The sequence below is a fragment of the Lynx canadensis genome, chromosome B2, assembly GCF_007474595.2.
Source record: "Lynx canadensis isolate LIC74 chromosome B2, mLynCan4.pri.v2, whole genome shotgun sequence".
NCBI classification, from domain to species: Eukaryota; Metazoa; Chordata; class Mammalia; order Carnivora; family Felidae; genus Lynx; species Lynx canadensis.
Genome location: NC_044307.1, coordinates 4851068 through 4877644, shown reverse-complemented (window position 1 = coordinate 4877644; position 26577 = coordinate 4851068). Strand labels below are relative to the sequence as shown.

General features: G+C 46.8%; 1 protein-coding gene across 11 annotated transcripts in view; it reads right to left on the bottom strand.

The window, feature by feature from the left end:
• The window catches only part of RIPOR2 (RHO family interacting cell polarization regulator 2), a 117256-nt gene that overhangs the window by 50786 nt on the left and 39893 nt on the right, over window positions 1–26577 (bottom strand). For all 11 annotated transcript variants that reach the window (XM_030314713.1, XM_030314706.1, XM_030314707.1 and 8 more), the window contains 6 exons: window positions 11285–11411; window positions 9137–9292; window positions 8242–8320; window positions 5282–5305; window positions 4135–4188; window positions 585–734 (listed from right to left, as the gene is read on the bottom strand). In XM_030314713.1, coding sequence (XP_030170573.1) covers window positions 585–734; window positions 4135–4188; window positions 5282–5305; window positions 8242–8320; window positions 9137–9292; window positions 11285–11411 — 590 coding nt within the window. Of the gene's footprint in view, window positions 1–584; window positions 735–4134; window positions 4189–5281; window positions 5306–8241; window positions 8321–9136; window positions 9293–11284; window positions 11412–26577 lie in introns of those variants that run through there.

Below are 26577 nucleotides of genomic sequence, written 5' to 3'. Positions count from 1 at the left end.
AGCGATACCCGACATCCAGGGAAGCCATCTTACCCCCCGGGTCTGTTCGACTTCCAGGAATAAAGCCAGATTCGACCACACGCTAGAAAATTTGGAAGCGCACTTAAACGTCAAAAACCAGGGCATCGCGGCTGACTCGCGCATTCACGGAAATTTCCGACAAGCGTTTGCAGCCTACGTGTGCAAAGAGTACAAGGCAGCACGAGCACACAAGAGCGAATGGCTTCGTAGAATCTAGTCTTAGGGTTTTACAAGCTTGTGAGCGAGCATGTTCCAAGGCACTAGGAAACAGGTTTCTGACAGGCGATGTTGGGGGACTGAGAAAAGCCAATAAAGGCTGCGGGGTCTAACGAAGACTCTGAACAAAAATACAACCGACCAAACTACCCAGCAGTCGTCTTAAATAATTCCACGGACAGCCTCAAACCAACAGGAGAGAGGCCAACAGTAAAACACCTCCCTGAAGACTAGCATGGGGCCGGAGGCTGCCGCTCCCCTTGTTGCTGGCGGTGACCAGCGATTCCGACAATCCCGGGGTGGGGGGCCTGGGGGGGACTTAAGCTGCTGAGCAGACCTGCGCGTACCTCCGTGTACTCCCTGTAGCTGCGACTGATCTCGGACAGACTCTCCCGGGCAGCTCTGCTGGCCGGGGAGGCTGCGAAGGCTTGCTTCATTTTGCTGGCACCGTCTTGGAGGCGTCTTTGGATACAGTAAGCTTCGTAGAGTTCGTCCACCTGTCAGAATCACAAGAGGGCACACAAGGGATGTAAACATTTCATCTCACTTGGAAGAAGTTACATAGGCCATGGCTACGTGCTTAAGGTATTTACGTTTCCGACCTCAACAAGGGACTCTTGGCAGAAGCGTCATCCTTTCAGACAGAGACCAATCGTTTTTGTTTTAGCCACTGGGATCCATTTTCCATTTTGAAGCAGATTTTAATCTGAGCTGTCTTTTCAAGTGGCACAAAATGGAAATGAGCTGAACACTGGTGGCTGCGTGAGATGCGTACTAGATAACGAAGGCAGGGGTCTTCTTCATAAGCAAAAAAACGCTGGAAGTGTTGATACGAGGCTATTATCACTTTATTTTAAGAGGACTGTCACAAGGTGATATCCACACATGTAAATTTATCAATTAAAAAAAAAGAAATTGAGGGGTGCCTGGGTGGCTCAGTCGCTTAAGCGTCCGACTTCGGCTCAGGTCATGATCTCGCGGTCCGTGGGTTCGAGCCCCGCGTCGCGCTCTGTGCTGACAGCTCAGAGCCTGGAGCCTGCTTCCGATTCTGCGTCTCCCTCTCTCTCTGACCCTCCCCCACTCATGCTCTATCTCTCTCTGTCTCTCAAAAATAAATGAACATTAAAAAACATTTTAAAAAATTGAGCCAAGATTTTACAAAAATCATTTTCAATAAAGAGCCTCACAATAGACGTGAACATTTTCCTCCTACACCTCTACACCTATGCCTCTAGATGATAATAAACCTTCCGCAAATGACTATCAACCATACTCATTCTACAAGCCTGATAATCACTTAATGCCTCTAAGGCAGTGATGTTCAATCAACCCAAGGCTGTTTTGACACCCAGGGGACTTTTGGCAAAAGCTGGGGCCGTTTTGTTTCCCGTGGCACAGGGAGAGGTGCCGCTGCTATCTGGTAGGTATAGAGGCCACGGATACTCAACATCCTGAGCAGGAGAGGGCAGCCCCCACAGCACAGGCCATCTCCAAATGTGCCTACACCGAGAGAACCTCGTTATTCCCGGTCACGTGTAGGTGCACAGGCTTGGACCGTCCTCCATTATCCACACGCTACCCAGTTAACTACAGCAGCTTGCAGGCAGATTAAAAGGACACTAGCACCAGGCGTGAGCAGAAGCAAAGGAAATCCATGAGACCAGGAAGCCTGCCTCGGGCTACTTGTTTTCCTTTCCGTACGCACTTCATTGCCTCCAAAAGCTACAGAGCCAGAAGACGGTCGAGGTAAATGTCATGGGTTTTGGAGCTGAAGATTCCTCTTTGGTTCTGAAGGCGAGTTTTGGGGCGCTCGCTAAAAAGCATCAGTAGGACCCGCCAGTGGTGTGGTTTTCCCCAGTTGCGGTCTCTACATTAGACGTCATCACACTCAGCTTAGAAGATGAACGTTAAGAGATTGCAAATTATTCTCTGGTTACAGGATTCTCTGTCGCTCTTCAACAGTTCACTGCGCTCTGCTGAGAGCAATTGCCAGACTCCGGGAAGCAGCCTTTCATCTTTGGGGCCGATGGATTCGTGCCTGATTAAGGGGGAGACCTAAGACTCAGGGGTGGTGATGTGCCGATAAAATCGTTGGGCTGATGACCGGCACAGAAGGTGGTTCCCATACTTAAACGTTAAACTCAGCCTTACTTGGTGAGCTCATTACCATGCTGATGGCCAGGCCCCACTCTGAGATGCTGATTCAGGAGGTTAGGGCTGGGCTGGGCATCTGAAGTTTTAAATAAACGCTGCAGATCGTTCTGACGCGGGAGGTCCCCACGAAACTCTCAGAAGCGCAAGAGCTGATACCTCTTCCAGCGCAGGTCAGGCGGTTGTACCCAGGTAATCCCCTGGAAGCCTGTGCCTTCAACCTTTCCCCCCTGTGGCCGGGTTTGCCAAGAACTCCGAGTCTGTAATCCCGTCTACAAGGAAGCTGCTGGCGGGGTGCTGGTTTAGCCCTGATGATGTAGTCTACTACTTTGCATTTAAAGATAGGTTAATTCTTCGTTTTCATTTCAATATCAACCTATCCTAGCCAAATGAAGTTCACCTTTAGGATAAAGGGTTACCAAGTACTCACCTGAGCGGAAACGGGCCCGTCTGTAGGCAAGCATCTGTCTCGACTCTACGTCAGCAGTGGCTCTCAGCAAATAAACGGACTGACTCACTCGGTTGACTATAATTTGTGAGGCATGCTGTATATAGGTGTTGCAAACAGACCGCTACCAACCTTTAACAGCCGCCGGGATTGTTGTGTTTAACAACAATGGATACAAGATGGATAAATTCACTCCTACCTAATGCAGGGTTGTGCCTTCTTGCTGGGTTTCAATCTGCCAACACTTGCCGGCCACACGGATACCTTCTGATGGATGTCATTGTTTTATTTATTAACAGAAATTGGAGCGGTTTCAGATTTGCGGAGGGAAAAGGGATTTGTCAGAGTGGGAACACACAAAGGCAGTTATAGATACATGTGCTTACGTGCGCATAAATCATCACAGAATTTTAAAATGAAGGAACTCTTGGGGTCATTTAGACTGAACACGTGCACCTCCCAGCCCCGTTTCACAGAGTGGAACACTCAGGTCCACGTAGGTGATAGAGGCCAGAGAGTACACGCCTGGAATCCAGGGCTTCTGACTCCTAGCACAGAGATCGGCTGAAGTGTCCAGTCTCCGTACTTGGAAGAGAGGCTGCCGCACGGGGATGCAGACAGGAATAGCCACTGGTGTGACTTAGCGGCTCCCAAAGGGAAATATTTCCAGGCTGTCCCGGTAACTCTCTTAAGTGTTCAGAACAAGGGGTGACAAAGTCCCACCCCACACAAGGCTGGCTGGACCATCAGTGAACTATCTGTAGGGTTCAGGGCTGGGTGTCAGGGAGCCTGGCAAAATGGCCCCCATCTATGCGGGCGACAAAGATGAGGAGGTCATGCGAGGAAGGGCAGAAGGAACTGAGCGCTCGACAGGGTTAGAGAGGTACATGGAAGCGTCCGTAAGTACCTATATGGCCTTCACGAAGAAGTTTCCGGGGTACCGAGTTGTATGCGTGCCCAGAGGTCAAGTTACGCAAGCGTGAAGTTTCTCCTAGGTCCGTTTGGTTCAGTCTTTACCAAGACTACGTGGAGACTAAAAGCCCAGCAGGAGGCATTGTGGGTGCCTCACGGGAAGCACTTAATGTCTGTTGAACTGAGTAGGGTCAGTACAATGCCGGACTGTCAGGCTCCTAAGTCTTGTTTGTCTCCATTTTTACTGCCTGTTGGAAGACTTAACTGCTAGGAGTCAATTAGGTAAGAAATTGTCCACGGACTAGATGCCACGCTTAGGCCCAAGGCGTAGTGATTAGTGACTGAGAACGGAAACACAGAAGCAAGACAACAGGAACTTCCATTACCTTACTGATGTGAAACTCCAGGCGTCTCATGTATCTTTCGATCGTTTTAATTTGCTGGAAATAAAAAAAGAAGTTTGAAAAAAAATGCAGCCATTTACAGTTTAACCCATCTAGACTGGCAGGAATATCTTCTCCCCGCTCTCCTACTCAGAAGTACCAGAAAATGCGAACCATCCCCCCTTTCTTCCAATCTTGGCTATTTCAGAGACTCTCTATGAACGATTCAGGAAGTATTTTCTGAAACATGGAATAAATATTCCGACAGATGAACTCGAGCTGGTTATTGGAATCGTTGTGTGGAACATCGAGGGAAGCCAATCAAATGGAACTCACTGGGTCTCTGGCAGGACGGTATCATGCTGGACTAGACCTCAATCCCTCCATTCTATCACCTCTAAGATGAACTCACCCCCCTGCCTTTTAGTGTCTCTGAAACAGGGGTGCATTTTACAATCCCTACTGCGGGTGCACACTCACAGATAATCACAGTGGTTCTATGTGTCATCCCTTCGTTTGAGTTATAAATACTGTTATTACACGCATTCAATTTAATTACCCTTTAAAATGTCTTCAAAAAAAACCATCATACCATGATTCAGCATTAAAACTTTCTCTGCATCTACAGAAAGGCATGGGAAGGGGACAGCAGCATATTGAAAGACAAAAACAAAATCTACAATGAAAAGAAAGCTCGAAGGGCTTTGTCCTGAGGCATACCATACAAATTTTAAGTGAAAATAAAAAAAATGGTGCCGGGATTCAACTGGAATCACTTTTTTCCCTCTTAGGTGCATATAAAATACCAGTGTATTTTCCAATCAAGGACGTCTTTGGCTTGATGAAACAGTATAGTCCATATTTAGAAGGGGCACAGGTAAGGTGCTTAAATACCTGGGAAGTCCTGAAACTCATCAGCACACCGAGAACCCTCCAACCAGGTGGCACTTTTATGGAAGTGACCTTAAAGACGGCATTGGAGCTACATGATGGTAGCTCCCCCTCATTAGAGAAAAGCATGACTTTTCCTAGGCTTAGAAAAATCCTCAGTTCTCTGAGGTCTTGTTATGCCTAAGAGGACATCACTGACCTCTATTCAAAGATTCAGTGCTTATTTTCCAGCAACTCTCGGCACAGAATGATAACTTACCTTGTCTAGGTCATACAGGACACCCTAAAATTAAAAAAAAAAAGAGTGTTGGGATTAAAACTTATTCTCCTCAAAATTGTTACTGATATGAACAGAGGGGTTTAGTCTGCATTTCTGCATTGCCAGTGAAATGATGATCAAACCTGCCAAGTTCTACTGGGTTATTTCAAATAGCGGTAAGAGTACTTTTAAGAGCCAGTATTTATTTATACTCCGTGTCTCCAGAATTCCACCCCAATCTCTCTACATGCTGGGAGCTTTAAGGGTTTCACTTGCTTTTAGCTCTCCTCTCTTACATATTGAGGAACACATAAATTCATGTTAACTTTTAATTTTTTTAATGTTTATTTTTTTGATAGAGACAGAGCATGAGCAGGGGAGGGGCAGAGAGAGCAAGAGAGAGCGAGAGAGAGTGAGAGAGAGGGAGACACAGAATTTGAAACAGGCTCCAGGCTCTGAGCTGTCAGCACAGAGCCTGACCGGGGCTCAAACCCATGAACTGTGAGACCATGACCTGAGCCGAAGTCGGATGCTTAACCGACTGAGCCACCCAAGTGCCCCCATGTTAACTTTTAAAAAAAGAAGGGGTGCCTGGGTGGCTCAGTCGGTTGGGCGTCCGACTTCAGCTCAGGTCACGATCTCGCGGTCCGTGAGTTTGAGCCCTGCGTCGGGCTCTGGGCTGATGGCTCAAAGCCTGGAGCCTGCTTCTGATTCTGTGTCTCCCTCTCTCTCTGCCCCTCCCCCGTTCATGGTCTGTCTCTCTCTGTCTCAAAAATAAATAAAATACGTTAAAAATAAAAAAAATTAAAAAAATAAAAAAAAATTTAAAAAAAATTAAAAAAAATTAAAAAAAATAAAGAAAAAAAGTTAACATAAAATGCGGCAGTGATATATGTGTTAAAAGAATACTTGCCTTCCTGTTTAAACAGATAAAACTGGTGTTTAAGAAGTGTTCTGGAGGGCGGTGATATGCTTTTCACAAAATGTTTTTTTAAGCAAGTTCATTTCCTGTGTGCTCATAATATCACAGCATAATCAGTACACCATTCCCACAGCCCCTTCGGGAGGGGTTTTATGGGACACTAGGTCCTGGCAGAAGCCCCTCCATCCATTCACTATTGTTCTCCAAGGAGACACATTTGTTGCCATTGGGGATGGCCAAGGGCATAGAAGCCCATTCCATGAGGAGCCACTCCCCACAGAGATGGGGCAGTTCATACTCTAACATCACCAGGGTATAAAATCCTTAGCTTCGACAAAGCTTTTAACCTCTAAGCCTTCAAGAAAGGACACCACTACACTTTTTCGCAAATCTCCTAAAACAGAAGAAGAGAGCGGCTGTTAACGCACAGCTGGACCCTCTAGTATATGGAGACTTTTCCTGGGCTTTCCGAAGCCTCGAAACATTCTGGTGTAAGACCATTTAGAACGGAACTAAATTGTTTTTTAAAGTTTATTTCATTTATTTTGAGAGAGAGAGACAGAGAGAGACAGCGCGAGCAGGGGAGGGGCAGAGAGAGAGGGAGAGAGAGAGAATCCCAAGCAGGCTCCGCACTGTCAGAGTGGAGCCTGATGCGGGGCTCGAACTCACGAACCCAAGATCGTGACCTGAGCCAAAACCAAAAGTCAGATCTTAACCCACTGAGCCACCCAGGTGCCTCTGAACAAAATCATTTAAAATAGTGTATATAGGAGTGCCTGGGTGGCTCAGTTGGTTAAAGCATCCAACTTTGGCTCAGGTCACGATCTCACGGTTTGTGAGTTTGAGGTCAGCTTCGGGCCGTGTGCTGACAGCTCGGAGCCTGGAGCCCGCTTCGGATTCTGTGTCTCCCTCTCTCTCTGACCCTCCCCCGCTCACGCTCTGTCTCTTTCTTTCTCTCTCAAAAATAAATAAACATTAAAAATAAAATAAAATAGTGTATAGATTAGAGGCCTCTCTGCAAGCAGACAAGTCTTTACAGATTCATTGGACTAGAGGACATCTACAAACATCTTGAGCAGGAGGACGTGTAACTCAAGTGGATCGGGGCCCCTCCAGCTTCTCATAACAGGCACCGCTGGAGCCTCCTCCTTTCCCTCGTTGACGTCACTGAACTGTACTATTTTCTTAGTGGTTCTGGGTTCCAAACTCTGCACTAACAATATGCTAGGACAACCCCAATTTTGCATTTTCCTTATATTACTGGGAGGAGGGGCAGGGGGGTTGTGGCTGTTGTTTAGTATCTTTTCTCTTTTTTTAAAATATCTTTTAAATGTTTATTTATTTTGGAGAGAGAGTATGAGCAGGCGAGGGCAGAGAGAGAGGGAGAGAGAATCCCAAGCAGGTGCTGAGCTGTTAGCACCGAGTCCCCCGTGGGGCTCGAACTCACGACAGTGAGATCATGACCTGAGCTGAAGTCGGATGCTTAACCGGCTGAGCCACCCACGTGCCCCAGTATTTTTTCTTGATTATAAAGTCTACCTGCATAAACATGTTTGGAAAATACTGAAAAGTATCAAGAATAAAGCATTAAGAAGAAATATAACCTCCTTCACAATATGTATCAGGAAGTGGATAGTAAGTACTTTGCCCCTTGGATCTGATTTTCTTTTTTTTAAAGATATTTCTATTTTTATTTTTTATAATGTTTTATTTATATATTTTGAGGGAGAGAAAGAGCAAGGGAGGGGCAGAGAAGGAGGGAGAGAGAGGAATTCCAAGCAGGCTCTGCACTGTCAGCACAGAGCTCAATGTGGGGCTCAAACCCACAAACTGAGATCGTGATCTGAGCCGAGACCAAGAGTCGGACACTCAAGCAACTGAGCCACCCAGGCGCCCCATGACCTGCTTTTCTTAAAGGTTCTTCCTTGTCCTCGTACCCTTCTCCATCTCCCCATTTCCATCCAGGACAAAGAGAAAAGGACACTTAGCCATAAAAAGGAATACTGTGTTAACATCCTACTGCTTGAACGACACCTACCAGGCGAGAGTTCCTTCTCATATCTTTTAACTGAGCTGTCAACTTGTCCAACTCCGTCTGGTGAACCTCCAGATACTCGCTGCAAAAAACAACAGGAAACACCACTGTGAACTCTGTGCCTGGCAAGTGACATCTGGTGCCGGTGCTGACCCTGTCCTCCTGAAGGGGATTAAGAATCTGGTTCCTGCTCTGCAGAGGGCAAAGTCGGTGGGAGAGAGGCTGTGTGTTTCCCAATCTCTCAACTTTTGGAAAGCTCCAGCAGTTGCTTCTGGTACTCTCCAGATGGTTAAAGAGGAGAACCCTGTGAGGCTGAAAGTCCAAAAAGAAAAACCAATGGGGAGAGAAGGGGCAAAACACCTATGGAGTCTGTCCTGGGTCCAGGTTCCCAGAATTCTATCTAGTTAAATACAACACTGACTCTATACGGCACCCTGCACTCTAGGGAAATTTTATTCTGGGAAAATAATAATAATAATAATAATAATTATTATTATTATTATTATTATTATTATATATATATAATATATACAACACAATATGACATAATACAACAACTTGGGAAGGTTTCAGAACTCTTCCTCAGCAATCACTAAAATGGAGAAGTCTGTCCACCATTGTTTAATTAAGTGGACTCCAATTCGAGGCCGAGTTAAACACATCACTAGTTCAGATCTCCTTCAATGTCATGGATATGATGTGGAAACCCCAAATATTTCACATGTTTGGGACTCATTTAAGGCTTCTTCGGTTGCGGTGCAAGAATGAAATATCACTACAGAAATAGACATTTTAAAATGATCTCCTAAGACTTTGCTGTGTGCCCCCACCTCCCCACCTCCCCCGGGACTTTAGAAAGGAGAAACGTTCTAGGGTATTGTTGGTTCAATGTTCTTACTCAAGTCCATTTTTCAAGGCTCTGACGACCTCTTCTACCCTCTTAGGCTGAGGCTCTTTGGGAGGGTTATTGTTTTTGTGTCCTAAATTGTGCATTTTCTTCAGTTTGGCCTGAGGCTTCTTGAGAGCGGAGGGATTTTCGATAAAGGAGTTACATCTACGCAGAGAAAAAAGAAATTGTGAGTCTCGGTGTCCAAAAGGACTTGAGCAAAGACATGCCTTTTTCATCATCTTGTGTTTGTATTAGTGTCTTTCGGGGAAGGTATCGCTCCCTTATATATGCACAACCTGAGCCATCCTGTGTTTAGTTTATCAGCAGATGTACTATCAGATTTATTGCCCTGAACTGGACAGGCTACCTGGCTAGCCCGTCAGGTACCGTGCTCTGCGTGGAAACATGCCACACCACTGACACCTAATGGAAAGCCAAGGACAAACACTTCCGAGGAAGTGAGGAAGCAGAAGGATATAATCCAATGGAAAAACACGTGCGCTACGTAACCTTGGGCATGAGAGTCTACTAAATTTGTCTAGGATGTGAATGAACAGTTTTGGTTTTTAAATGTTTGTTGAGAGAGAGAGAGAGAGAGAGTAAGTGTGCAAGAGGGGCAGAGAGAGAGAGAGACAGAGAATCCCAAGCAGGTTCCATGCTGTCAGTGCAGAGCCCAGATCAAAGCTCGATCCCATGAACCATGAGATCATGACCTGAGCCAAGATCAAGAGTCGGATGCTCAACAGCCTGAGCCCCCCGGGTGCTCCTGAACAGTTTTTAGATAAAGGTAAAAGCACGACATGTGGCTAACTCCAGACAGCAGTAAAGAAAAGTCCAGGGGCGCGTGGGCATCTGACTTCAGCTCAGGTCATGATCTCACAGTTCATGGGTTTGAGCCCTGCAGCGGGCTCTGTGCTGACAGCTCGGAGCCTGGAGCCTGCTTCGGATTCTGTGTCTCCCTCTCTCTCTCTCTGTCCTTTCCCGGCTTGCACTCTGTCTCTCTCTCTCTCTCTCAAAAATAAATAAACATTGGGGCGCCTGGGTGGCGCAGTCGGTTAAGCGTCCGACTTCAGCCAGGTCACGATCTCGTGGTCCGTGAGTTCGAGCCCCGCGTCGGGCTCTGGGCTGATGGCTCGGAGCCTGGAGCCTGTTTCCGATTCTGTGTCTCCCTCTCTCTCTGCCCCTCCCCCGTTCATGCTCTGTCTCTCTCTGTCCCAAAAAATAAATAAACGTTGAAAAAAAAATTAAAAAAAAATAAATAAATAAACATTAAAAAAATTAAAAAAAAAAAAAAAAAGTCCATGTAGCTGGGCCAATAGCTTGTTTTCAGCTTGATTTTGAGGGAGCAAATTATCTTTAGGTAGAACATAAAACTTAACGTCACATTAGTGGCAGGGAGTGCGGTGGGAAGGTGGACACCTGATAGCTTAGACCCAAACTACTGATCCGATTAGGAGACCAAGAGGCCAGAACCTCACTGACCCCACCGTCAACGGGAAAGCTGTGACCTCCGAGTGTGGCAGGTGCCTGCCCTGTGCCCCTCCCAGGTTACTTGTCCTTTTCCTCTGCCGCAACCGTGCGCACCAAAGGGGATGTGACAGGTCAGAGCACAAGGGCCCGAGGGCCTGTAAGACCTCTGCTGTGTCAGAAAAACCGACGACAGACCTACTCCATGTTACCTATTTCGTTACCCGTGTGTTCCCCCAAGTCCTGGCGTAGATGAAGGGAGATTCCAGAGAAAGCGGAAGACTAACTTCCCGAGCCCGTATCCGAATGACATCTGCTTCCCAGAGTTGATGTGCAGATGCTGTCTTTACCGGCTGCGTAACTTTGTACCCAACGCAGCCTCCCAAATCTGGATGCCGTGGGGAATGTGCTGCATGGGGCGTGGGGTGGGAGGGTGGGGAAAGCTATGCACAGATACCGCTGGCTTGTCCAAGATTCTCAGCCATCTGCTTTGCAGCAGGAATTTGAAATGACAGAAAAGAAAACCACGGTGCTTAATTTTTGGTGCATTACGTCTGTTTCATGAAAGAGATTCAAAGGGCACGTGTGTGTGTGTGTTTTGACAAGGCTGCGTGCTCACAGAGCCTCTCCGGGGCGTGAGCTCACGTCCTTCTCGCGCCGCGTCCCGGAAGAGACCCACACACCACTTGCCTGGATCGCCTCTCCTGAAGGCCGCTGAACCCCGCAAAGGACTGGCTTCTGATGATCCCATTGGGTCCCCCAGGTGAGAAGGACTGGGACCCTACCAACATGATTTCTGGGAGTCTGGCTGGTAGTCCTGTAAGACAGTGGAAAGATTATGGCAAATTACAGGCAGGTCCAGGCAGAAGAAACACTAAGCTTGTCAACAATGACAAAGGTGAGGTGAGGTGAGTCACGAGACCATTAGATGCTTGTAAGTCTTGTTTCCTAGGGCTCGTTCCTTTCCAGCCAAAGGATTCAGCTCGCGGGTGAAGAAGAAAAAGATACCCACCTACTGAGACAGAAATAAATGAAAATTGCACGCAATTATCAGTCATTTTAGGTTTCTTTTCTGGGATTTTTTTTTTTTTTTTTTTTAGACAGGCTCAGATACACGAAAACTTCAGAACGTTTACCTCCATTCAACAGCAGAAACACACAAACAGGCCAAGTCAACGTTTCGGCCAGGCCCCGCATCCCATTCAAAACACAGTCAGGTCTCAGGGTAGGAGTCTCCATTTAGAAGTCAGATGGCTGAAAACACGAGGTTTCTTTAGAGATGAATTTACTTAAGCTCTCCTTTCTACCCTTAAGCATATTTTGAAAGATACGATCTCGCCACTGTTGCGGCCTTGCGAAATAAGACGGGTAAAGAGAGCATTCACAAAAGTGGGGATAATGTAGGTTATTAAATGAGAATGCAGGAGGAGTGGGAGGAAAGGGAGGGGGAAATACAGCAGAAAGCACGCCCCCTATTTCAGTCTCTTGCTTGGCTTTTGTCGAGACTCACCACGCCAATGACTAAGAGGCATTGTCAAAACACAACTCTGGCGGACACAAGCCTGAGGTTAGTTCCCCCAAAGGACTGGCCTGAGCTGTTAGGTAATTCTACCCACCTAGGTCAGGCAGAGTGGAAGCAGATACCATTGTCTTAGCAGGGAACCTCACTCTGGAGAGGAACAGGCTCCAGGAGAATGGGGAGGCAGCCTCTGGGAGGACTGAGGGCTTCCAGAGTGAGCCGACACCGGCCTGGCCTGTTTGAACAGCACCAGTAACTGTCCTTTAAAGACCCAGCAAGCAGGCAAGAAAAGCTAAAAGGCACAGCAGCGGAACTTTCCAGATGGGATGGAAGAGTCACTTCGCCAGGGTGTACTCGGACCGGCCCCTCCCCATGCCTTGGCTGGTTTCTAAATCCCCTCATTCGGTCCCTACCCCCTCCCTCCCTCTCTAGAAGAAAGCAGCTCTGGGGTGTACAGGGATTCGTGCAGAGCCCGGGTGTTGACTCACCCGGCAACAGGCCTTGCAACAGGCACCAGGCTTGCTGGATGGGACCACAGCCCCACCAGTTCCATGCCGGCTATGGGGGGGGGGGGGGGGGGTTAAGTTTTGCTGGCGTTCTTTAGCATTTTAAAAGTGACGATGGAGAGGCGCCTGGGTGGCGTAGTTGCTTGAGCATCCGACTTCGGCTCAGGTCATGATCTCACGGTTCATGGGTTCGAGCCCCGCGTCGGGCTCGGTGCCGGCAGCTCGGGGCCTGGAGCCCGCTTCGGACTCTGTGTCTCCCTCTCTCTCTGCCCCTCCCCTTCCGGTGCTCTCTCTTTCTCTCTCTCTCAAAAATAAACATTAAAAAAATAAAAGAAGTGATGATGTGTGTGTGCGCGCGTGTGTGTGCAGTGAAGGTAATACCTCATGCATCGATGGCAGGGAGAAATGCAAGACTCAACGAGGTCCTTCTAGGGGCTCTCTGCTGCTTACTAAGGGGTCGTCCGCGTCTCAGGCTCATACGGCACGCCTGTGTCATCTTTGTGTCTACATCAAACCTGTCCTGAGTATCAAGAAGACACTATCGTCGCGGCGCCTGGGTGGCTCGGTCGGTTAAGTGTCCGACTCCGGCTCAGGTCCGGATCTCAAGGTTCGCGAGATGGAACCCCGGTCAGGCTCACTGCTGTCGGTGCAGAGCCCGCTTCGGGGGCTCTACCCCTCTCTCTCCGCCCCTCCCCTGCTCGCTCTCTCAAAAAATAAATGAATACTTAAAAGAAAAGGAAGAAGACACTTTAGTTTGCGTTATTTCTATACTCGACAGTTTTATAATCACCTTAAGGTCTAAATTTGGGGAATTTTATTAGCACTGTATCTCACTTTATAAATTATTGCTCAGTAGATCTGTTGTTGCAATTACGGGATTCTTCGATCACGGGGGAAGAAGTAAAGCATTTGAAATATTTTAATGGCATGATCATTTTTTTAAGCCACAAAGATTTGTTTTCTCTTATCCATTCGATCGGTAGTTTCCACTAAGGGCATCTGGATCCTATGGCCAGGCGTTCAATTTAATTAATGCGGAAGGCCACGTGGGTACTGGGGTTTTGCAAAGGTCCTCAACTGATTCTTAGCTCAGCAAAGACAAGAAAAAAAAATGATGCCAAGTTGGCTGAAATTTTAAAACTTCAGTTAGAATCATCTTCTCAACTCCAACTTTTAACGTATACTGTTCGGTCTTAAATAGGCTTCTCTTTGCAAAGTTTAAATGTCTGGTTAAATGAATTAAACCCATGAACCGGACGGTAGAATAATTCACCTTTTCCCTCCGTTCAGCAACAGGTAAGGGTCTTGAGAATAAGACACACGCCTGTCCAGGATTCTAGGACTGTAAAGTGCTTTGGGATGGGTAAAACCCTCGGAAGCTACATGTTGAATGGACGATCAGTAGGAACGTGCTTGCTGGTCTGAGGAATGATCATTATCAGGCAAGAATTTGGCCGAGAGCTGGTTTAGGCCGAGATCTCTATCCTGCGGGTCAGCTGTCCCGAAGGCTGACAAGCCGCCCAAGGGGAGTCGTAGAGCACAAGTGCACAGCCCCCCACACAAAGTCCGGCTGTTGGAGAAAGGGGTAGGTTGGGACCGGGGAGACAGAGGAGGAGGCATTTGGGCCACGTGACCACCCCGTCCCGCAACTCAGAAGGAGGCAAGTTCTTTGCCACCAGCCTTCCGGCTGCCTCAGCTTCTCCGCACTGGCACATTTACCTGAAAGGCTCTGTTGCCTCCTTTTTGATGACCCCACTCCCGCCTCTGTGCTCTCAAAGTCTGCAGGCTCCTCCCTGGCTCCCTAAGAAGTCCCAAGGATGCAGTCTTCCCAGCTTCCAGCAAAACCACCCCCTAAACTGCACCGGTCCCTTTCAGGGCTCTAAGGACTTAAAACCGGTCATCCCCACCTGAGTCATTTACATTTTCCTTTTACATGCTCTTTTGGCCTGAACGCTTGAACTTAAAAAAAGAAAAAAAGGCCACAGTAGAACTGGAGTATCGATGCTGGGATGCTGGTAGGGATAGGGGGTTAAAGCTGGGTTCATCCTCCAAAGTTCGGAGGACAATTTGGAAGATCTGTTTAAAAAGTCAAACATTTGGGGCGCCTGGGTGGCCCAGTCAGTTGAGCGTCTGGCTCTTGATTTCGGGTCGGTCATGGTCTCAGGGTCGTGGGATCGAGCCCCACATTGGGCTCCGTGCTGAGCACGAATCCTGCTTAAGATTCTCTCCCACCCTCTGCCCCTCCCCTCTGCTCACCCTCACATGCGTGCACTCTCTCTCTCTCCCTCAAATAAATAAATACATAAATAAAATAAAAGGTTAAACATTGGTATCCTTTAACATGTCCTGTCTACTCTTCAGTATGTCCTGTAGAGAAAGACTCAAGTTCACAAAGGGGCATTTACAGGGATGTTGATGACAGGCAGTGGAACAGGGGAAAAACGGAAACAAATGCCAGTTTTTACAGCAACAGTCGATAACACATCACGGCAAAACCCTGGGATAGAATACTACGTGGCAGTTAGAAAACAATAGGCCCGGGGGGCATCCGGGTGGCTCAGTCGGTTGAGCATCTGACCTCAGCTCAGGTCATGATCTCACGGTTCATGGGTTTGAGCCCCACGTCTGGTTCTCTGCCGTCAGCTCGGAGCCTGCTTCACATCCTCTGTCTGTCCCTCCCCTGCTCGTGCTCTGTCTCTCTCTCTCTCCCTCAAAAACAAATACACATAAAAAAAAGGACAAAAAAGGAACATATATGATACGTGCTGGGCAACATATATACTTATACTGTTGTGTAGAAGTCTTGCAAAGGAGAAATCTGACTTCTGAGAAGTGATGTGTCAGGTTTCACAAATTCTCATTACACCAGAACAGTTCAGGTTCCCCCGGTGACATCCTTACGAGTCCTGAGCTTTGTGCCAACGTCTTTATTTCATCTGCAAAACTTGTGTGCGGTGGGGGGGGGGGGGGGTACCCAGCACGTGAGGCCAACGCTCTTCAGATACCATGTCTAGTAAGCAAGAAACTCCTCGGAAAACAACCAACTCTTCTTTGGGTGCTGCTACTTAGAACTGCTGGGGCTCCGAAAAACGTTTGGACTCGTCGCCCAGTCTTCTGAAAGATGCCAACACCAGAGCTCCTCTGTACCCGACCAATCCCAGGCCAGTTTCCACTCCGAGGCAAACGGTCGAGTGCGGGTCTGGTCCTCACTCTGCTTTGTCCCAGGACACCGGCTGCTGTCCCTGCCCTTCCACCCCTCACTCCACGGGAAGCATGGGATGCCTCTGGAAAGAATCCCAAGCACCTTGCCTCGGGCGGGCCCTGCCGTTCTGAGCTGAGCCTCTTCTCTTCTCGACTCTTTGAAAAATGCAGCTTCCTTCTCTGTGGCACAGTGACGGGATCCAACCAAACACAGACCGGGGGCTTTTGCAATTAAAGCGAGTATCGGATTTTACACGTCATAACACGGGGATACAGGTACACTGGGCCTCGGTGGGCGCTGTGAGCCACCGCCCCCGGTGGAAAGTCCTGGGCTTGGTTTAGATTAGAAGGCAGCTGATCAAATCGGCAGGCAGGTCTTGGAGAAGAGCACAGAGCCTGGAGGCGGCAGGGTCTGGGGTGGGGGCGGAGGCAGATCAAAAGAAACCAGGGGATGAAGAGGTCCCCCCTCACGCCGCCGGGTCTCCTGCCCTGTTTCGACCACAATATGAGTGTAATTCAGAGGGGGAAATAGCCGGCTAGCTGGAGAACGAAGCGATAAGCTGACTCTTAAGAATACGTGAATGAGTGATATAAAAATCAACCCTGGACAGTTGCTTGCGGGGTGGGCAACACGAGCTTTTATCACACAGCAGGCCCGCGCGCAGCAGGGTCTACACTGCGGCGTGTGGTAGCTGCACCAGCAGAAGTGGTAAAAGGGGAAGAAAAACTTTGGAAAAGTTCGGTCCTGGCGATGGGTCTGTCTCCCATTGTATCTTTATTACCCCGTATTCTGCCTTATACTTTCTTGTGACTTTGATGAGCCCGAGTTGCAAGCCTCTCCTCCCAAATCTGAACCGTTCCTCTAGGGGACCCGTGAGGTCGAGTGCGCTAAGGTAAGGATCCGGAGAGCCCAGCTGCAGGCTGACCTCCTTGCAACACCTGCCCGGCCAGAGTCTCCACACCGACCGGGTCAGGGAGGGGGGCCCGAGGCATGGAGCAACCTGTAAAGTAACCGGACAAACTGTCCGGTCAGCTAGAAGGAATGTGAATCAGATTGTTAGAGCTAAATCTACCGAGATTCGTTCAAGGAAATGGGAATTATTGGGGTGCCCGGGGGGTTCAGTGGGTTGAGCTTCTGACTCTCCACTTCAGCTTGGGTCATGATCTCATGGTTTGTGAGTTCGAGCCCCGCTGACAGTGTGGAGCCTGCTTGGGATTCTCTCTCTCTTCTCTCTGCCCCCTCCCCCCCCCCCAAAGAAATAAACTTAAGAAAAAACACAATGATTCTGAACATAATGCATGCTAATTTTTGCAACCTGCTTATTTTTATCAGGTTCTTTTTACAGGGCTCTGTCGAAAGGGTTATAAATCAGCTTTCTTCATAAACTATCTTCAAAAAGGGTACTTAAGGGGCATCTGGGTGGCTCAGACAGTTAAGCGTCTGACATTGGCTTAGTCATGATCTTGTGGTTCGTGAGTTCGAGCCCCACGTCGGGCTCTGTGCTGACAGCTCAGAGCCTGGATCCTGCTTTGGATTCTGTGTCTCCCTCTCTCTCTGCCCTTCCCCTGCTCACACTTTGTCTCTCTCTGTCTCAAAAATAAATAAACATTAAAAAAATAAATAACAATAAAAAGGGTACTTAAGTCTGCCCCGTATTCCATATGTTCCTTTGGATAATCAGTGGAAATAGAACCAGTCTGTGTGATATATGCTTTTTATTTCTGATTTTAAGATGTGGCCAAAGGCAAAGCAAACCCCTCTGATGGTGACCCCAGGGTTCTCTTGGGGAAATGGGGGACTAATTAGCATTAGTCCACGCTTGGCTTGTAGGACCCAAACATCATGAAATTAAAACATGACAAAATGGCTGGACATCATCGCCCTAACCCTTGAAGAGAAAGCTAGTTTTTTTTTTAAATGTGTATTTATTCTTGAGAGGCAGAGAGTACACAAGTGTGCAAGGGGCAGAGAGAGAGAGAGAGAGAGAGAGAGAGAGAGAGAGAGAGAGAGACAGAGGATCCAAAGTGAGCTCTGTGCTGACAGCAGGGAGCCCAATGTGGGGGCTCGAACTCAACAATGAGATCGTGACCTGAACCGAAGTGGGACGCTTAAACCAACCGACTGAGCCACCCAGGCGCCCCTGAAGAGAAGGGTTTTTATGGCATTTTCCTCTTTTTATGTAACCAAATCTAATTAAGAACACATACAGGTAAATCCGGAAGACTCCCACTGCTGATAGAAAATATAAGACATCTGTGATTTCTGAGTGACCATGGTAAGGATATTTCGGCTCTCACTGAAGCATTTCTCACGAGGGGAGAGTGTCTACTTAAAAGCCAACTGTGGCCACAGTTTCAAAGCTATGTCCTCTCCGAAGTTAGGCGAGACCAATCCTCTGGGACAGGATGATGACCATAGCAGGTCTGGAGGCAGGTTGCCGGGTGATGTGCCGGCAAAAGTAACAAATGCTAGAATCAATTCAAGTGTTTGCCTGGTGCCAGGACGGCAGCAGCCACAGGGGCAGGAGAGACCTCTGGGGGGCCTTGGGAGCGCGCCAACACTGTGCTGTGGTCACGGTCGGACAACCGCACACATCTCCTAAGGCCCACGCTGTACACTCGGGTGAGCAAATGCTACGGTATGTGAGTTCTACGTCAATAAAGCTCTTAAAAAAATCACTGTCAAGTTTTAGAAAAAGTCCCCACTCCTTCTGCAAGAGGAAGTGCCAGGGAATCAGGACTTGAAAGGGAAAAGCGGAATCGACGAACAACCGGCTGAGAGTTGACGATTTTGTGATCCGATCCCGAGGCCATGTAAGATGCCGCACGCAGCTCCCCCGCCCCTGCACTTTCTGAGTCACTTCTGCAAGGCTGATTGGTGTTCCTTTCCTCTGCTTCTTAACATTGCCATCCTGTTTATGCTCCCCCCACCATCTTGGTCAAGAGCAGAAGTATAATTCAGTTGTCTGAAAGAGGCATGTGGGCCAGATGTAAATAGCCTGCTATGCTAAATGATGATTTAAGATGAATCCTAAAAATAGGCGTCTGCTTATTATATGGTTGCAAGGTGCCTATTACAGAAGTTGACTAATCTTTAAAAAAAAAGTAGATATATTTAAGTCATTGGCTATTTTTTTTTATGCAGTGCTTTAAAATAAATCAAGTCAATGCTAATATTTACTTCTTAGTTGTCAACATTAACCGAATAATAAATGCACGCATGACACAGGACACTAAGACAAGTGACCCGGATGGATTAAAAATAATCTAGCGAACAACGCGCCATGGACTCACTCGTCAGCAAGAGATGGCAGAACCAACATGGCGACTTGGGCAAGTGCCGAACCTGCTGGGTCTCCATTCTGGTGTCTGTGGAACGAGAGTGGTATTTCCTTCCCATAGTAACAGTTGAGCATTATAAGGTTCAACTGAGATCAATGCATCATTCAATCTTACCATTACAAGGCTACTTGGACATTTTTTTCTAAGTTCTACTTTTTCAAAGTTTTTATTTAAGTAATCTCTACACCCAACAGGGCTCAAAACTCATGACCCCAAGATCAAGAGTCACATGCTCTTCCAACAGCCAGCCAGGTGCCCTCTGGGAGATCTTCTAACCTGACTTCTCATCATCCCCGCAGATGGCAGGACATCAGCCTAAAAACATACATAAGATAAAGGAGGGCTTTCTACAAGACCAGTACGCTAACCCCTGAGGTATGGGGTCTTGGTAGCAGAGTGCTTCTAAAAGGTGAAATGCTACAGAAACACAGAGATTGCGATAATAAAGACTTAGGTTAAATTAACTTGGGAGAAAAAGAAAGAAATTCATCTTCAGAATCGCTGTGAACCAATATTGATGGTTTTCTTTCCATGGTTCCTAAGACTCCATCCATCGGCGCATAATTAAGTATATGTGATACGCTCAACACTGGCAGGATTCTGCATGTGGTCCAATATCCAAAGAGAACCGGACCAGGTCTCTGATTTAAACAGCTTCAGTAATTTAATTGGAGAAGAGAATATGACTGTACATAAGCAGATGGGAGACAATCTGTGATGTAAGAAACACCAAGGGCAGCACCTGCTTCTCAGGGCTCCAGAAAAGTGCCGAGCAGAGATGCCAGGGGTCTGGGCTCGGTTTGCGTGGTTCAGCTTACAGCCATTTGAACCGCTGCAAGTTACTTCTCTGAATCCCTGTCTCCTCATTTATATAAAGGATAAACACTTGGAGGATCTTTGTGAGGGGCAAATGAGAGAGCATATATAATGCCTGGGATGTAGCAGGTGCTAAACAAGACTAGCTTTTGATAATAACGTCAAACATAGAGCATCATGGGTGGGAACTCACGGATGCAGGAACCCACTTGTATTATAACTGTTCTCCTGAATATCTCGTCTCTTCAACCAAGCTACAAACTTCTCCCAATAGAGAAGATCAATGAGACAGGGGCCACCAGGAAGTTTCATAAAGAAGATAAAACCGGCTACTTCGAGAATGGGAGTGAGCCAGATAGGCAAAAGTGAGCAAAGCTGGAAAATCACATTTTTCTGAAGATAGCAAGTTTTAGATCATTAAAAGCCACACTACTTTAAATACTGATAAGGACTAAACACATGAGTGCTTTCGAAGCCTAGTTCAAAAGTCAACTAAAAACAACACACATGTGATTCTGAAATAATTTAAAGCTGGGGCGCCTGGTGGCTCAGTCGGCTAAGCGTCCGACTTCAGCTCAGGTCATGATCTCACAGTTTGTGAGTTTGAGCCCCGCATTGGGCTCTGTGCTGACAGCTCAGAGCCTGGAGCCTGCTTCAAATTCTATGTCTCCCTCTCTCTCTGCTCCTCCCCTGCTCACACTCGGTCTCTCTCTCCTTCAAAAATAAATAAAAACATTTAAAAAAAATTTAAAAAATGAAATAATTTAAAGCTTACAGAAGAGTTGTAAGAAAAGCACAGAAAGCTCTCCTATATCCTTTACCCAGATTCACTGTTTAAAAAAAAATTTGTTAATGTTTTTTATTTATTTTTGAGACAGAGAGAGACAGAGCACGAGCAGGGGAGGGGCAGAGAGAGAGGGAGACACAGAATCCGAAGCAGCCTCCAGGCTCTGAACTGTCAGCACAGAGCCTGATGTGGGGCTTGAACCCACAAACCGTGAGATCACGACCTGAGCTGAAGTCGGACGCTTAACCAACTGAGCCATCCAGGCGCGCCCAGATTCACTATTTTTTGACGTCTGCCACATTTTATGTCCTCCTCCCCCTATGCACACACACACACACATTATTTCCTAAATCATTTTGGGGAAATTTGCATATACATATTTATGCATATATTTGCTCCACCCCATTGAGCAATCGGCCAGTATGATGCAAATTGTCTTTGAAATAGGTCAATGTGTATTTCCTGAGAACACGGACATTCACTGACAGAACAACAGTGTAGTGATCAATATCAGGAAATTAAACATGTACACAATACTATTATCTAATGTGCAGATCTCATTCAAATTCCACCAACTGTCCCCATAATGTACTGCCTAGCACCCCTACCCTCATGCCAGGAGCCGGTCCAGGACCATGCCCTGTCTCTCTTGTCATGTGTCTTTAGCCTCCTTTAATCTGGGAGGGTTCCTTGCTTGACCTTTGTCTTTCATGACATTGGCATTTTCAGAGAGTACAGACCAGCTGTGTCCCAGAATGTTCCTTCGTTTGGGTTTGTCCGACATTTTCTCATAATTAGGTTCAGGCTCTGCATTTCGGGCAGTGACATCACATAAGTGGTACTGTTGTCCTTCCTAAGGCATTGCATCAGACAGCACAAGGACTCTCTTGGTCCCGTTACTGGTGATGTTAACATTGATCACTCGGTTGAGGTGTTGTTGGGCAGTTTCTCCCCTGGAAAGTTACTATTTTTGCCTTTGCAATTGATAAGTGGTTGGTAAGGAGGTACTTGGAGGCTATGCCAATATCTTGTTACTCTGACCCAGGAGTTTTAGCATCCATTGATGGCTCTTGCCCAAATCAATTATTACTATGATGGTGGCAAAATGGTCCTCTTTGAACTTAATAACTTTTTTTTCCTACTGTAAGAAAGAGCTTTCCTTAATCTTTTTATTTGTTTCTTTGCTTCTTCCATGATTGTCAGGATAGTCAGGAGGGACTCATGGATTCTTATTTAAGGGACTTAATCCATTAATTCCTTAAAATTTTTTTTAATGTTTATTTTTGACAGAGAGAGAGAGAGAGAGAGAGAGAGAGAGAGAGAGAGAGCGCCAGTATCAGTGGGGGAGGGGCAGGGACAGAGGGAGACACAGAATCCAAAGCAGGCTCCAGGCTCCGAGCTGTCAGCACAGAGCCCGACGCGGGGCTTGAACTCAAGAACCTCGAGATCAGGACCTGAGCCGAAGTCGGCCGCTTAACCGGCTGAGCCCCCCCGGGCGCCCACATTGAACCCATTCCTTTCATTGACACCAAAGCCAACTGTCCTTCACAGCATTTTCTGAGCAGTTCACCGAGAGGCTCTTGCCTCTGCACCAAAACTCTGCATCACTGGCGGGAACTCTCAGACTCGACCCAACTTGTATGATGACTATTTTCTCGAACATCTCATCTCTTCAACCGAGCTACAAACTTCCGAGGGGAGGCTCCGTCTATCTGCACCAGCTTTGTTGACTCTTGGCACAGGGTAGGCGAGGAAAGCAGCCAGGTTTCACCCAAGTCCACTGGTCCTCTCTACGCTCTAATTTTTCTCAATACAATGAAGACAGTAATAGCTAAGTCACTTAGGCTGTTGCAGGGAGGAAGTGAGATAATGTATGTAAAAGGCTGGTGTGGACTAATGGTCTACCTGTCAACCAGAGCCTGCGCTTTGAAGATGCCTCTGACTTTTACCAATCAAGTGGAATGTATTATTTATAAAGCCATACGCGTTTTACAAGGGAAGAGACCTATAGGAATGAAGTAATTTGACACGACTGCTTCCTTCTTTTTCTCTCTTTTATCACCCCTCAAAGCAATCACAGCAGAGCATGGGAAAGCTATTTTAAGGGTCTGGCTGACTCATCTGAAGAGTAGAGAAAAAATGTTAATCGCATGTCTATTCACCGGGACAGTTGCAGTAGCTCTCAGGTGACTGACACCGGTTCCGCCCGAGGAAAACGAAAACTCTGTTTCTTCCTCTATTCTGGCAGATGAAATAAAATGCAGGGGGTGGCAGCTGGCCTTATGATAATTGGAGGAGAAATGACTCAGGACGTAAGACTAGCTTAAATCTCAAGAGGGGTTGGGTGGATTTTAACTAATGTCCTCATAACTCATCGTAAAATGCGAAGTCTAGAATAGTCCTAGACCTTCCTTTGGTGCACACGACATGGCAGAACAGGACCAACGGTGTCCTGATTGGAAGGAAGGAGCATTTTGTATTTCAGTGAAGGTTGAAGCTATTAGCAATCACAGTACAGTTATACATATATTTAAAACCCATGCACATCAAAAGGGAACAATCTCTTGGGAAAGCCGTCCCCAGAGACAGCTCGGCTGATCCTGCTGAGAGAAACATACACCCACCGCAAACCCTCACTTTCTGATCGCCAGATTCAAAAACAACGCTCGCACATAGAAGGAAACGGTCCCGTGCCTAGCAGCACAATCACCTCCTCCAGGCTTTCTCCCGTGTGGCCTGTGTATCCCAAGAGCTTGGCAACTCATTTCCAGCTAATGGTGAGTGTTGTTTCTTTACTTCGAAAACGCATCAAAGTGATACTGACATCTTCTGATGCTATTTGACTCTCCTAAAATTACCATTTTTGTAAGCTCATATTTTTTATTGGTTCACTAGAACCGAGCTACGTCTTTGGAAATCCTAAACAGAGAAAACAACAACGACATTAAGTTCTAGGAGAGGGTCCCAGTAGTGTGCTGGGAAGCATAGTTTTGCACAATGTGCTTGTTCTCTTGCCCAGCGCGTGTGGAGAACACTGGTCTTTACGAACGAGCATGAGACGCAGAAGAAGGAATAGTGCCTTATAATCAAGCTACGTGATACGTTGCATCCCAGAAAAAGGATAAATTATCTTTTTTTTCTTTTTGAGCAATCTCAACACCCAACGTGGGGCTCGAACTTACAACCCTGAGTTCAAGAGTCGCACGCTCCGCCAACTGAGCCAGCCAGGGGCCCCGAAGGGCCGCATTACCTTAAAGCTTTTCAGAGACATAATCAAACTAATAAGACAATGTTTCATCTGGTCAAGTCATCTTTTTTTTTTTTTTTTTTTTTTTTTTTGGCCATCCACACAAGTAAACTGAATTGACTGACGGTTAAGTGACGGCAAATACAGCTAAAACCACGGACTCCATTATGGTCCTATCACATGATCACGGCCTTCATCCGAGCCAGGAGGTTACAGCGAAGCCCTCGCAATGCTAAGGGAACACAATGGACTTAAAGTAAGGCAGTTCTTTCAAACTCAGTCACATTCGTCATTTTATTCCTGTTGTTATGACAACACTTTTAAAAGCAGCACTTCAAATGCTTCGCATTCAGGCATCTCATTATAGACGTGAAAAACACCTGAGGGTACGCAGCGCTGCTCCTGGGGGCTTTAAGAGGCATGGAGAGATGCGGTTAGAACACCTGGACTCCTTCTCAGCGTTGGCCCCCGGGGTCCCTAACTTGGCTTTTTTCTACCATAACAAGTAATGCGGGCTCATCCAGAGACGGGAAGCATAAAGAATTTATGTGGGCAGATACGCATTATTATTTACAGTCTCTGTTCGTCGTTGCAGCCACAAACAAGACATTCTTTCGCGACCTTGCATATTTCAGGCTCTTGGCGTCACGCAGCTGTTCCAAGTCTAAATGATGATGAGTTCTGATCAACCTACAGTTGCTTGCTGTTAGCTCTTGGAGCGGTTCGTTTATGCAACTGTAAGTTTCCAGAAGGACTTCTCATAGTATGGATTTGCTATGAAAATTAACAATTGATCAAGGGACACTGGTATTGGAGTGAACCTGTTACACGCATCAGTGACCTGCTGGGTTCACACTACAGTCTGGGGAAAGCATAGACGCGTTTGTTAGACTTTGTAATTTTTTTTTTTTTTTTTTAAGCAGCCTACAAATAGAAAAATGTTTTGGCTAAGGAAATGAGCTAGCTGGATACTGACATTTTCCAGTCATTATGTTTTAATAGGGAGAAACTGATCTGTCATGTTGAATTCTCCCTGCCCTGACGTACAGTTCTCTGATCATTTCACCTTGGTCTCCCTGAATCAGTGGTGTTTTTCATGAAGGCACGTGAATTATTACTAAGCAAAGTACAGAGGAAGTAAACGACACCAATGGATCCGTTTTGGAAGAACTCAGTGTCAAAAAGTTACTCTGGGATTCTAGCAGAAAAAGGCTGGTATGAACGAGCTATCTTCTGCCAGCAGCTTCAAAGTGGAGGGGCTTTTCAGAGGCCCGGACACATGTTCTCTGCATGGTAATTTTGGCAAATTAAACAGCTATAATAAGGATAGTCGTTTCATTACTGGTCCTCACTGCTGCATACCAAGAAGGTGGCCATGTGGATAACATCTGCTGAGTTATTTTTGGTTGCCAAAAAAAAAAAAAAATGATTTGTAATCAGAATGCAAAGCAGTTAGGTATAGCTAGATTATCAACAAAGCAGAAGAATTACATTCCTTTTTATGATACACCAAGAGTGGTCTACACTTTCTTACTATCCCTTGCTTTGTCCAAAGGATCTGAAGCTGTAAAAACGGCAATAAAGCAGAAAGCCCATCTAATCCTTAGCTTAAAGTACAATTTCGTGCAAAGAAAGAACAAATGTTTATGGCTTCTTTCTCCCAAGGGACGACCCACACCGAAGAACTGGATCTTTCAACACATGGTAAGTTTCTAACACCAAGGACAAAAGAATACATGAAGGTTTATTTGTACACGTGTGAAGTGCCATATGACTTGGATTCTGAGCCCAAAAGGCACCACCAGGATGCTTCCCCTCTCGGGTAGCCCACATAACGCGTGCAACCACACTGGGCTCTCTTAGTAAGGTAACTTCCACTCTTGGCTGTCAATGATCCCTTTTGCCCATTCATTGTCCTGAGTCAGTTTACCTAGAGGGGGTCAGATCCATTTTTTTTTTAAGTTTATTTATTTATTTTGAGAGAGAGAGAGTGTGTGTGCAAGTAGGGGAGGGGCAGAGAGAAAGAGAGAGATAATCCCAAGCAGGCTCCACACTGTTAGCACAGAGCCCGACACGGGGCTTGATCTCATGAACCATGAGATCACGACCTGAGCCAAAATCAAGAGTCAGATGCCTGACCGACTGAGCCACCCAGGTGCCCCCAGATCCACTTTTACAGCAGGAAAAGGAGGGGTAGGAAGACTTTTCCCAACATCACCCGTCTCCCCTAATGCATCTCTCCACCGTCTCACTCTCACCAGCCTAAAACCCTGTTCTCTGCTAGACCTTCCCTATGATGGCTCACACATTTCCCTCCATTCTCTGGGTCACACCAGAACTGCGTGAAGAACTACTTTTATTTTTCTGGACTCAGGTCTCACTCTGAAATGCTTGGCCTTCCTTTGGCCCTTTAAATTTTTTTCTATGGTTCACTGGTGAGAAAGTGGTTGTCATTCATTTTCTTGGGTCCTTACCCACTGTCTCCCTCCGCCCCACCCGTCAGCTTGGGCAAGGTTATAAACAGAGTGAGAGCTGATGATTCTTCGGACAGACTGGGAGAGATTA